The 13,136-nt window shown below is 37.9% G+C and overlaps 1 protein-coding gene and 1 long non-coding RNA gene across 2 annotated transcripts; one reads left to right on the forward strand and one right to left on the reverse strand.

The window, feature by feature from the left end:
- Positions 1-1,140: 1,140 nt before the first annotated feature.
- Positions 1,141-11,466, forward strand: LOC111322174 (uncharacterized). The gene is made up of 12 exons (XM_088758645.1): positions 1,141-1,281; positions 1,659-1,745; positions 1,973-2,032; positions 3,396-3,456; positions 5,635-5,673; positions 6,339-6,368; positions 6,896-6,922; positions 8,273-8,299; positions 8,505-8,531; positions 8,769-8,798; positions 9,514-9,648; positions 10,083-11,466. The coding sequence occupies exons 2-12, from the start codon at positions 1,659-1,661 to the stop codon at positions 10,436-10,438; spliced, it is 879 nt and encodes a 292-aa protein (XP_088614771.1). The 5' UTR covers positions 1,141-1,281; the 3' UTR covers positions 10,439-11,466.
- Positions 11,467-11,728: 262 nt separating this feature from the next.
- Positions 11,729-12,167, reverse strand: LOC148733306 (uncharacterized). Its single transcript, XR_016000605.1, has 2 exons — positions 12,070-12,167; positions 11,729-11,931 (listed from the first exon to the last, which is right to left on the reverse strand). It is a non-coding gene; the product is annotated as an uncharacterized LOC148733306 (long non-coding RNA).
- Between the last annotated feature and the right edge of the window lie 969 nt (positions 12,168-13,136).

Genomic DNA, 13,136 nt, shown 5'->3' on the forward strand with positions numbered 1-13,136 from the left:
CTTCATTATTTATTTTCTAACTGGCTGAATCACCTCGTTTTCGGAGAGGAGCTAGAACGACGAGCTTTTTAAAAAACCAACTTTGTTTGGTTTCAACTTTCATACAACAGACCTCTATTCTGAGAATTCATGAAAAATGGAATGGGCCAAAATTAGTATTAACATGTAATAGCAGGCCCTCTGGCTTTCTGTTAGACTCGCAAGAACTTCTTAAGTTATCTTCTGTTCCATTTTTGTCGTGTTGTCATAGGAGAAATGAAGTCCGTTAAGACTAAACGGGGAGTTTTCGTTGATGAGCATGGGTCGTCACTCTTCAAGAGAATCAGACGCTGTGAGTCATGAAATGGATCACTCTATTGCTTGCACGTGTTTGCGAGGAAATAAATAACATTCTGTAGTAGTTGTAATGATAAGGAATATTTCGAGCACGTTATGGTGCTACCTGTCTACCGTTCTCCTTCTTACCCCTCTCTGTGGTTTTTTGTTCTGGTTCTCTGTTTGTAGGCCAACCCATACATTTGTTTCAAAATAAGTCTCGTAGATTTGAAAGTTTTTTTATACTTTGATTTAATCTATCATTAAAAATTGTATTCATTACACTTTGGCTTTGGTTCTGCATAATACTGACTTTGCCTCCATTCGTTATAGTTTTGTTTTGTTTTTTTTTTTTCTACACAGACGCCACAAGCATGGCTGACAATCCAAATTCTGGTATCAAGTATGGTAGGTTAAATAAGAGCTCAATTGATAAACTAATGTTCGAGAGCTGATTCCATTTTCACAGGAACGTACAATAACGTATATTTTTCATTAATTATTTTTATACCAGATTTTCCATCCGATGTTTTGTCTTTTTGTTTAGTTATACTATTATATCTCTGGCCCTTAGCCTATTTGGAAGTAGCTCTAATGTACCATATCCACCATTTCCTTCCACTTAGTTTAGGGTGGATGGATTAACTTTTCCTAAACTCTCATCGGGTAAATTCAGAGCGCTCAAAATCAACTTTCCCCCCACAGTTATAAATTTTGTGTATGTTTTCAAATCTTATACACCCGGTTCGTTCTCTTCAGGCTAGTTAGGTTGATTGGCATTAAAACGAAATCTCACTTTTCTGTTTATGTTGACCTTTGATGAAGGTGGTGAAAATTGTGCTCCTGGCAATGCTGTCAACGGAACCCGTGCTATGTTTCCTACCGAGCTAGGGATAGTCTTCCATGAATCAAAGGGCAAGCGCAAGGGAAGATATAAAGGGATTGTAACGTGGAAAGCTCTGCAAAGTACGTACAAAGTCGATAACCTAATTTTTATATGAAGAGTTATGCATAACATCAAATAGGCAGCGATCTCTTAATGAGAGATGAAAAAAATGAAACATTACAATCATGTTTCAATCTCAAGGTAACAAAAAGCTTCTCAGCTCTTCGATTTCGTGGGCTTTTTGCAACTTTGGCAGTTATTTTTCCTGTTTCCTTTACCTGTTTCACCGAATATGGCCGAAAGGCCGTCATATGAATAGGCGGTGGTGAGATAAAAAAACATTATTTTCTCCCGGTAAACGATAACATGCTTATGTCTTAAATAATTTTGGAAATTTATTCACCCATTTGTCTGCTTGTTTAGTCTTTTCTTCATTTTTTGTTTAACTTCCTGATAGATGAGAGTGTGGATTGGACCGGGATATAAGATACTCATTCTATCCACGTCTGCGCCTCACCAGATAGAATGCGATGTGATTCCTAAGGTGAGATAAAGCACAAGTAAAAAGTGGAGAGAATAACTGTTAAGTAAACAGCTACATTCAGCCAACTCATCAGTCAGTTGTGTCCCGCAGAATATATATTTCACAACTTCTCTGAGAAGTTGTCGTTCCTGATACATTGTACAGACATGCACTTCTAATCCATAGTGTAGTGTTCTTTCCACGTTATTAAAGTATCATTCAATAGCGAAAGTACACTTTATTTTCAGAATGTCACTCACTACAGCATAACTAATTCATTTAGAGAGGATTCCAGGGTATACGTTATGGTGAGTTTCACTGTTCAAATAACCGGTGCGCCCAAATTGATACGGCTTTCCAGAATTTTATTTAAGTTATGTATATTGTTTTTAAAGTTATCTTAAGAAGTATTTCACGTTGAACCGTTAAGCCAAGAGTAGGAGAAACGTGCTCTCAGCAGGACTCCCGCATAGGCATAGAGCGAAAGGGAATTAATTCCCAACCCCTTCGTCTGCTTTCAGTCGTTTTGCTCTCTCGAATCCTAAACCTCAGCCAGACTCCCACGGAGGAAAAAGGAAGGTGAAGGAAGAGAAAATGTGGATACCTTAAATAGAAAATCACAATAGCCCACTGCACGCAACACGTGGCTTAACACTTTCGTTGCTATTTTGATGTATTTTGGATTATCAAAATCGTGACTCTCATGGGCAGTACAAACTTGACCCCTCCTCTTCAGGAACATTTCATCAGAGATGCTGTTTCTTTTTACCAAGATGTTTGTTTTCAACTGATTCAATTCAGTAATTTTAGCTAGAATCGAAAAAGCTGACACGAATGAATTGATGAACTGTCGAGCGGTTGCTGTTGGCAGGAGTATTTCTGACTACTACATGTAGTTTTAGATGTCCATAGGCTTGTCATGTTCATCCATAAGTCTCCCAGAAAAGGAAGATTAGTTTTCGAAAGCAGAGGCGAACACTGAAATATCTTGCGCTGAGCATTCCGAAACATTTGCATTTTCTTTCACCAGAGACGAGACGAGTCTGAACTATTTTAGGACACTATTCTCTCTTTTTGGTATGCACTCCAGCTGACGTTTTGCCTCAAAAATCGGACAGAATTTCTTTCATCAAGTTGTAACATTATTAAACTAAAATAATTTTTTGAGGGTCTGAAAAGTATTTTTTCCGAACGTAAATGGCTTTTTGGCGAAATACATGATACAGTGGTGTAGTTCACAGAAAGCATAGTTTTACCATGTGTATGAGTCGATTTATGAATAGGTAAACGCGCGCATCGTAGTTGGTAAATTGACGATTTCTGCTTGAATAAATTTTTTCGTTTCTTCAGTTTGTGAGCCATACTAAACAACTTAATAACCTCGACCATTCTTTCGCTACGGAAAAAGATATCAAACCCCAACCTTGCCGTTTGGACCTCGCTCTCGCTTGTTCAATACGGCAAGGCTTTAGTATGAAATTTTCCCGTAATGACCTCACTCTCGGTTATCAAAATAACCGAGAGTAAGGTCGTTACTTAAAAGTAGGTAATACTAGCTTAATTATGAACTTTTTCGCAAATTAACAACAACCCTTACATATTAGAGTGGTAGGCTAATATATGATAATATAAAATCTTGCCGATGGACTTGACGCTCTCTACTTTTATTAGGTTGTTTCTTCTCCACATTTAGAAAATTTGAGAAACTATATCAATTCTGGTCATCTACTGGGTAAGTAGTCATTTTTGTGAGTTCTTGGTAGTCAACATTGTTTTCATTTTGTTTGTCGATACCATCGTCAGCATTTTATTGTTTTAATTGAAGGAATAAGTTTATTATCCCTGGAAGCTTCTTTCAAAGGAATAAACAAACAGCCACGTTAACGCATTACCGCGGTGAAGAAATTGAAAGAAATGAAAGGGGGACAGCTATAGAGACAGATCCCTACCGTATCGCCCTTCTTTTTCTTATTTTTGTAGATCATTTCTTATTTTTTTCGATCATCATCTTCATGGTGTTTTTCGGTAACGAAAAGAGCTTTAGTGCTAAAGGTTTCTCAACTTCACTGCCGTTTAACAGTCTGTAAGTTTTAGGTATTTGTTTCCTCAGGCAACAAAAGTAAACGTTTCGGGCGACTTGACTTCGGTATCGGGCGACATGACCTTGGGCGACTTGACCGGTTACCTACCTAAGAAAACAAATGTGTTTTTCGCAATGTAACCCGAATTTTCTTTATTTGCATGAAACAAAAAATTTACTTCTATATCCCCTTATATAGAACTAAATCTGGACAAAGGACTTTCTTTTGTCGTACAGTAAGTCTATGGAACAGTTTAGATAATACCCTCAAACTCTGTAATTCTTCGCGTGATTTTAAGCGTAAACTTAGAGCCAAATTACTTGTTGCTTTCCTTTCTCATCGCTCTTAGTTGTAACTTTGGCGAACATTTTTGAACATTTTAGCTTCCTTAATTTTTCTATTATACTTTTTAGTTTTGTAATTTTGTAATTTTTAGATCATTGCCACCGAAAAACCCTCTTTAGGGAGTGTCAATAAAGTTTGTATTGTATTGTATTACTATAAATTCTTGAACACCCTTCTGCATTGACAATTTCCCTCTGACGACGGCCGACAGACATGAGACAGACATCTTATATTTATACAGGATAGCCCCTTCAGTGTAGTAAACACTGGTATCAACGGGGGTCCTGTTACCCACCCATCCCACCCCAGGGGAGGACATCCATCACACAGTAATCTCGTGCGTGGGAAATTAACGTCTCCTGCCCCTAACCCTGCAGGAGACGGGACCTCCATTTATTCGTCCCTATCCGAGAAGACTAGAATATCTAACCATTTCTTGATGTTAAAGAAAGGAAGCATATTCTTCTCAGTTAATTTTTAAGACCCTGAGTGTTGGTCCGGCCGGTATTGAACTCTCGACCTCCCGCACAGAAGTCCGGCGCTCTCCCAATTGGGCTAACCAGGCGGCGGTTATTAGTAATAATTAGTTAATGATTAATGATTAATGAACTATTACAAATTGATAATTAGTAATATCGTCCCTCTGACGACGGCCGATATTATTCTAGTAATTAGCTTACAAAGCAACTTTCGAAGTCTTCAGCTTGTGATATCACTTTTGCAGTATTCAATTGTTGTGAAACATTGTGAGTTTGTGATATTAAAGATATTTAGCTACATCTTTAGAAATCGACTTCCTTTTGCATTTTATATAATAAGCTGAATTGGTGATTACGTCACCATTAACAAAATTTTGCTTCTTTATCATAAGAAACCCAGACTCCATGTTGCTGTGGGTCTATCTGTTCTGTAGAATATCACAGAAGACGCAAGATGCGGTATAAGAACATCAGTGATACACTCGGCTGCGCCTCGTGTGCCAATTTTGTTTCCTTCCTACATTTTGAAGTCAAGCTTATGGATGTTGTCCTTGAGTAACATAGTGTTATGAAGTCAGACGTGTAACTCCAGTGAGGCCAGGTATGCTACGATAATTTAGTTTTCCGAGCTTTCGCCGATCTCATGGCATCATCAGGAAATATGGCTGGAATCTTTGAAGTGAAGAGTATATCGGGTGAGGTGTTAGGCTAGGGAATAGGGGTCCAACAGACAATGGGACAGGACAATGGCAGTTATCTAAATGCGGTAGAAATAGTTGGAACAAAAAGTCTCTGTAGGAAATAAAATAAATATGAATATGAGGTCATTTGTGATCATTACTGAACAAACCCACGGCAACATGTTACGAGGTAAATATTTATCGATTTTCACCAACACTGAGGTGGGTAATTGTTAAAAAACCGTGAATTATCTCATTGAAGTGGTAGATTCGTTTTACTTCCATAAAATTTTTGCTTCATGATGTGTTTTTCTTTTTTCGAAAGGTTGCATAGCTCGAGAATCCTATAGATGTGGCTTTAAACCAGCTTTGTATTAGGCAAGCGAATATAAAAATATTCAGATAGTAACCTGTGCCAAGTTCTCGGTCAGTGGAATTAAGCAGAAGGGCCGTGGGGCCTACGCTATCGTTACTTTCTCAGCTCGCCTTACTTTTGTCCTCGTCCCCGCAAAATGATCGCCTGGAACAAGCTCTTGCACTCACCGAATTTCAATGTAAAAAAAAAATCTTGCAACTTCAGTAATCAAATTGATGTTTTGAGTCCAAATCTCTTCATGCTGTATCTATTCGGGAGATACCCAAGGGCTTAGGAAACTTATTTACATTTCGTATTACAAATAAACAGTAGCTTCAATTTGGAGAGAAAATTTGCTAGGATATTTGTTTGCAGACATTATCTATTCCGAGAAACGAACAGGTATCCGAGAGCGAAGCTCGAGCAAAATTGTGGCACGAAGGAACATACAATCTCCAAGGCCAAATACACGACTTAACTTTTGGTGCCAAATGCAGACCACTTTGTTCATTCTTCAAACATATTTGCAGGGCGATGAATAAAATGTTTACGATCAGCTTACCGTTTATTGTAGGGGACACTCACTCCATCTGTAACAACCACAAAACGCTCTCTCGCCTTGAATTAGATTTACTTGAGGTGCTTAGAACTTTATCTTTCCTTCCTCTTACAGACAGTCGTCACAACCTCGTCCTCAACAGTTGGTGAGATTTTGTTTAATTGCTTTTAATAGTATAGAGAAGTTGATATGCTCGTTAAGTTTTAAAAAGATTCATGATCAAAGGAATATCGATGCTCTCTTGAATCTTGTTGCTATCATATTTGCTGCTTGAGTCGTGCTTTTCTCCTTTAAAGTCAAATCTTTCTTGATTTCCTGTCTATTTATGTGTATAACATTGTTTATTTCAGGGGTTCGAAAAACCTCGTCGACCTCAGGTGAGGAATAAAGGCTGCTAGTTTCTAAAGAAACTGTTTGGGGCTGCGTCGGTGGGGGTAACGATAATTTAGTTTTCCGAGCTTTCGCCGATCTCATGGCATCATCAGGAAATATAGATGGAATCTTTGAAGTGAAGAGTATATCGGGTGAGGTGTTAGGCTAGAGAATAGGGGTCCGATGCTCTCTTGGATCTTGTTGCTATGATATTTGCTGCTTGAATTGTGCTTTTCTCTTTTAAAGTCAAATCTTTCTTGATTACCTGTCTATTTATGTGTATAACATTGTTTATTTCAGGGGGTGGAAAAACCTCGTCGACCTCAGGTGAGGAATATCAGCCTGCTGTAGGAAAGTGATGAAAAAGCTAGATAACTCAGAAAGAATAGGTTTTAAATGATTATTTGTCGATTTCTCATCGTTTTCGTCTATCTGCCTCAACTCGTTTGGACCAAGGTAAGCTTGAGAATTCTCGTAAATCATTGCAACAAACTTCTATTGGACAGAAAGACCCCTTGAAGAAGCCTGATAAGTCTTTCTCTTAACACGCGAGAAATTCAGTCATAACACTGTTTTGAACTATCTGATCAATTCCTCCCCACATACCTAATAATCGGGATAGAGTAAAAGGTTTAGATTTTGAGACGCCTTAATTAAAAATATCTGAACACAATTAAGAGTCAAGCTAATCTGAGATTGTATTTTTTTCTGATAATTTCTTTTTTTTAATAAATAAGCTAAAGCTAAGAATTGAATGTGACGTTATGATTGTGCGTCCGTCTGTACAAACGGGAAACTGTAGTTTGCTTGGGCTACAATCTAAAATTAGACGGGCTCGGTATTCTTGACCGTAAGAGGTTTTAATTTCGCTCTAACTGATACCTCTTCACCGCTAAGTTATTTTTTCGGTCTTCAAAAAATTCAAGATTACCCGAAAATATTCTCGGATATTTGTCTGCGGACATTATTTATTCTGAAAACCAAACAGGTCTCCGAGGGCGAAACTCAAGCAAAATTGTAGCATGGAGGAACAGATAATGTCGGAGGCCAAATAAAAATCTTATCTCTTAGCGCCAAATGCAGGCCATTATGTTTATTCTTCAAATATATTTGCAGCGAGATGAATAAAATGTTTACGATCACCTTACCAATTACTGCAAGGGATACTCACTCCTTCTGTGACAACCACAAAACACTCTCTCGCCTCGAATTGGATTTTAACGCAGACTCTTATAATATGGGACGCAAGAACCCAAACTGGAGAATATCGCTAGTGGAATATTTCGTAAAGAAACTCTTTGATTCAGGTGCCGGGCCGGTATGTCGGCTGATAATGTCCCGGTCTGAGATGTGCCACTAATGTAGCTTTGGAAAGTTGGCTGATACCGGAAATTTTGTGATATTTAAGGCTTTAGATATAGAAACTCTCATATTCACAACAATTGTGTTTCATGTCACTGTATTCGTTTCTATTTTTGAGGTTAAGACATATCAAAGTCGCGTTCGGGGATCACAACAAAAACTTCTCGCAAATGTCCCCCTCCTCTTCATATTCGAGTTTAAAAGACTAGTAAAAAGTGTACAATGTAACAGGTTTCGTGCATTCGATAATATAGCTTTCTACTTGTTCCTTCTTGAGGTGCATATAACTTTATCTTTTCTTCCTCTTACATACAGTCGTCACAACCTCGTCCTCAACAGTTGGTGAGTTTATGTTTAATTGCTTTTAATAGTATAGAGAAGTTGATATGTTCCTTAAGTGTTAAAAAGATTCATGATCAAAGGAATGTCGATGCTCTCTTGGATCTTGTTGCTATCATATTTGCTGTTTAAATTTTGCTTTTCTCTTTTAAAGTCAAATCTTTCTTGATTTCCTGTCTATTTATGTGTATAACATTGTTTATTTCAGGGTGTAGAAAAACCTCGTCGACCTCAGGTGAGGAATGTCAGCCAACTATTGGAAAATGATGAAAAAGCTAGATAACTAAAAAAGAATAGGTTTCAAATTATTACTTGTCGATTCCTCATCGCTTTCGTCTATCTGCCTCAACTCGTTTGGACCAAGGTAAGCTTGAGAATTCTCGTAAATCATTGCAACAAAATTCTATTGGATATATTCGTGAAAGACCCCTTGTAGAAGCCTGACAAGTCTTTCTCTTATCGTTTTATGTAGAGTCCATCAACGAAACTATTCCTATTTCAGGTAAGCTGAGCAGCTGTAAGTTTAGTTGTAAAAGCAAATTTAAAGATATTCATTCACTATGGCTCTCCGGATGAACACGCGAGAAATTTAAAGTCATACCACTGTTTTGAACGGTATTTCTGATCAATTCCTCCCCACATACCTAATAATCGGGATACAATAAAAGGTTTAGATTTTGAGACGCCTTAATTAAAAATATCTGAACAGAAAAACTGTCAAGCTAATCTGAGATTTTTTTTTTTTTTTTTTTTAATAAATGGCGTCAGAAAATGTCGGAACATTTGGAATACAGGAATACAATCTTTTGTTGCAGACCAGCAATTTTATGGCACAGCATCGACGAAGCCCCCAGACCATTTGAAAAATAGTAGACTATTAAGCTAAAGCTAAACATTGATTGTAACGTTATGACTGTACGTCCGTCTGTTCGAATGGGAAACTGTAGTTTGCTTGGGCGACTATCTAACATTAGACGGGCTCGGTATTCTTGAGGTTTTAATCCACTCTAACTGAAACATCCTCACCGCCAAGTTATCTTCTCAATCTTCAATAAATTCAAGATTACCCGAAAGTATTCTCTGAACCGAGTTTGTTGTTCCCTGCTCATCGGCCCACATGTAGCTGTATTTCTAGTGGTTGCTCGAGTCGGTTGTAAATTATAGCTCATCACTTGCCAGTGTTTTAATTTTCAGACTATCTTTTTTGATCCCTTTAGATAACCAGACCATTGCGATTCTTACAGCTGTCTTTGTTGCGTCGTTTGTATTTGCTTTGGTTTTGTTATTGGTTTTTATGTACTACCGCCGACGTAAATATTACAGTCATACTAAGACTGTAAATCCTTTGAAAGGTAAGTAATTATTGTTACAGTATTGATGTATAATGTATTTAAATTCCACGGAAAAAACGTTAATTCAACCGGGTTGACAAACGATTATTAACAAAAACAACCAACATATCTGCATGCAACTAAAGTTTGAATTTTCAAGGCGAACCTGGGACCAAAATCTTATATAATTACGTATACACAAAGTTTAAACAAACCTTGTTTCAGGCCATCCTCAGAAAAGCAAAGGGCCAGTAAAAGTTATAATTGAAAATACCTTTCTCTTTTCCACGAAAACAGACTCAAACTTAAGAAAAATCCTCGACACTTTCTCTGCACCAGCCTCTATTCATCGAATGCTTGCACAAGCTGATGTAAACCCTTCGTAGGGAAAGAACTTGTGAATGCTTCGCACACTCTAAGTAAAAAAGAGTGACAAAAGTTAATTAACTTTTCAGGTCTGAAATTTGAGTTCGACGCATTCATTATATACAGTTCCCACGACTCAGAATGGGTGGTGAAAACCCTTCTTCCGATTCTTGAGGAAAAGCATCAGTTAAAGTGTTGTGTACACTACAGAGATTTCACTATTGGAATACCCATTCGGCAAATATGGTTGACAGCGTCTACAAATCCAAGAAAACGGTGGCTGTTGTCTCTACTAATTTTTTCAACAGTAACTATTGCGGGTCTGAACTGGACTACGCCCTCCACCGACTCATGGAAAAAAACGATGATAGCTTGGTTGTCATCAAACTTGATGATGTTGACAGAAATAAACTTCCCAAAGAACTACAAAACAGGAGTTATATAGATTATCCAAAATCACTTGAAAAAGTAAATTGGGAGAAAAAAATTGATTAAATGTTTAAAGGTCGCTGGTTAACTAGAAAATTATCGAACCATTATGAAAGCAAGCATTTGTGATACGCAACAAGAACAGCTACATTTATTTGTATTCTAACTTTCTTGTAAATTCAAATATATATAGCAAATTGAATTGGAGAATAGACAAAAGCAGTAGCTGGGTAACCAGAATAGCAACAGGGCCAAACTGGTTGAGTGTCAATAGGCTTAGGGGAGATCACCTAATTAACCTGCACCTCACAACGTAGGGGTGCATTCTTGGATTATAAGTATTGTCTGAAGTTAATGTAAGCCATTATGAATTTTAACGTGGCTGTGAATGTTAATCAGATGTATGTAACACTTGTTTCTGCGCCAATGGCGACCTGTTCTTTTTTTCCAATGTGTACAGTTAGCATACAGGTTTGCCCATTGACATGAGAACGCTATCGACTGTTGTTGAGGATACAAAAACCAACAGCATACAATTCCTGTTTTAGAATGGAAAGTAGTCGGCTAAGGTTCACTATGTTCAGAGCTAAACTCGGGTATGAGTAATGACTGATTAATACCGAGCGTTTGAACTTCTTTTGAACATCCAGTTAGAATGATTTCTTGTATTTGTTAATATGGACGGTGGTTTACCAATTTAGAAGCAGCTATGCCGTATCATAAGGCAAACAGACAGCATATGCTACGTTCACTGCGATAGCTTTGACCAGAACCTATAGCGCTCGCATGAATTTTTAAGCTTCAAAATAAAGGTAGTTTCAAAAAGATTTGTTGGAGTCGGTTCCAAAGAAGCAAGAAGAGCGAACGGAAGTCGTCGTAAAAGAGTTCTTGTAAAAAGTTGGGAAAACCAATTACCTTAATTCTTTTAAAGTATTCTTACGCACAAACCATTAGTGTTTGAGCACTATTAGTTTTAACGATTAACTCTAAAAGTACTTGTACTGTATTCAAATAAATCTGTAGACCTCAGGTATTCATACTTTATTAAGTACGTTTTGTCCATGGCAGGCACATTAAATGGTATAGTTCCTAACTAAACACACTTTTAGCGCGGTTTGCGTCTCTCTGTTACTTTAACCCTGCTCTTTTACACCCTACGCATAGCATTTCATAACTGTCTTCTTTCGTTTCATAAATGCACACGCAATCGTGGTGCGAGTGACATATCTTTTCTCTAATAATAGAATTAGTATAACTAATCATTTTTTGATTTACAGTCGAGCATAATGTGCATGATGCATTTTCACGTGCTTCGTTTGATGAATCTTCTTCGTATTTTTCGTTATCATGTTCTCAGTGGATTTCAGGGTAGTAATCTTCTACATCGTCCCATGTGAAGGTTTTAATGCCGACTTCCGCCTCTACGGCTTTCTCTCTTCCGTTAATATGTCTTCCCTCCGAGGTTGAGACCACAAGCAGCAGAAGAGCAAATACTCTCAAACCAACAGACTTAAAGGTAAAATAAAATAAAATTTAAAAAAATCAAACAAACAAACAAACAAAAAACAGATAAATAAGTAAATAAATAAAAGAACTGAGATTCTCAAAAGGAAAAGAAAAAGTCTAGTTAAGGAATATTTTTGAAACCTTGGAAAGACTTTCCAGCATTTCTGATCGATTCAGCGCGACGTCTTGTCAAAACTGCCCGCGTAAAGTTCGTTATCCAGTTCCTGTGAGGCCAGCTTGGGTGAATCTTCAGGATGTGTTTGTTCAGGACCAGAGTGATCCAATTTTATATCCTTTTGGCATAATTAATATGCAATGATTACGGAACACAACACCTTGAGCAGCCTATCTAATGTTAAATTTAGATTTGCACGAAACTGTCAACTGACGAATGATTAGCATAAATACACTTACGTCACCACAAAGCGAGTTCTACCAAAATCTGAGGACTTCATTATTGTTGATCCGTCTTATCCTGTGAGCGCAAATGATGTAAGTTAGGTCAATTTTTCCCCCAGGAGGAAAAAAGGCGAACGTTTTTCCACTAGTGTCATTCAGCGAAGAATACAAATTTACGACAACTCTTGTCAAAACTACAACAAACATATGAAACATATGTATGTACTACGGTTATGAAACGTATATGTGCACGATCCTTCGCAGTACAATTACAATTACAATTTATCACTTATAGAGCGCTATTTACAATGACAGATCAACAGCGCTTTACAATCAATCCTAACCCGCCCATCCCACCCCAGGGGAGGACATCCACCACACAGTAATCTCGTGCGTGGGAAATTAACGTCTCCTACCCCTAACCCTGTAGGAGACGGGACCTCCATTTATTCGTCCCTATCCGAGAAGACTAGAATATCTAACCATTTCTTGATGTTATAGAAAGGAAGCATATTCTTCTCAATTATTTTAAGACCTTGAGTGTTGGTCCGGCCGGGGCTCGAACCCTCGACCTCCCGCACAACAGTCCAGCGCTCTATCCACTGAGCTAACCGGGAGGCTAACCGGGGAGTAAAGCACTATTTAAGCAATAGTGAAAATCAGACCTGAAAAAAATTTCAGGCCTGTACGGGATTCGAACCACTGACCTCTGCGATACTAGTGCAGCGCTCTACCAATTGAGCTAACAAGCCAACTGGGAGCAGGCCATCAAATTAATTCGACATAAACCCGTAGATGATAAATCAAAC

This window comes from Stylophora pistillata, chromosome 4 (assembly GCF_964205215.1).
Source record: "Stylophora pistillata chromosome 4, jaStyPist1.2, whole genome shotgun sequence".
NCBI lineage: Eukaryota > Metazoa > Cnidaria > Anthozoa > Scleractinia > Pocilloporidae > Stylophora > Stylophora pistillata.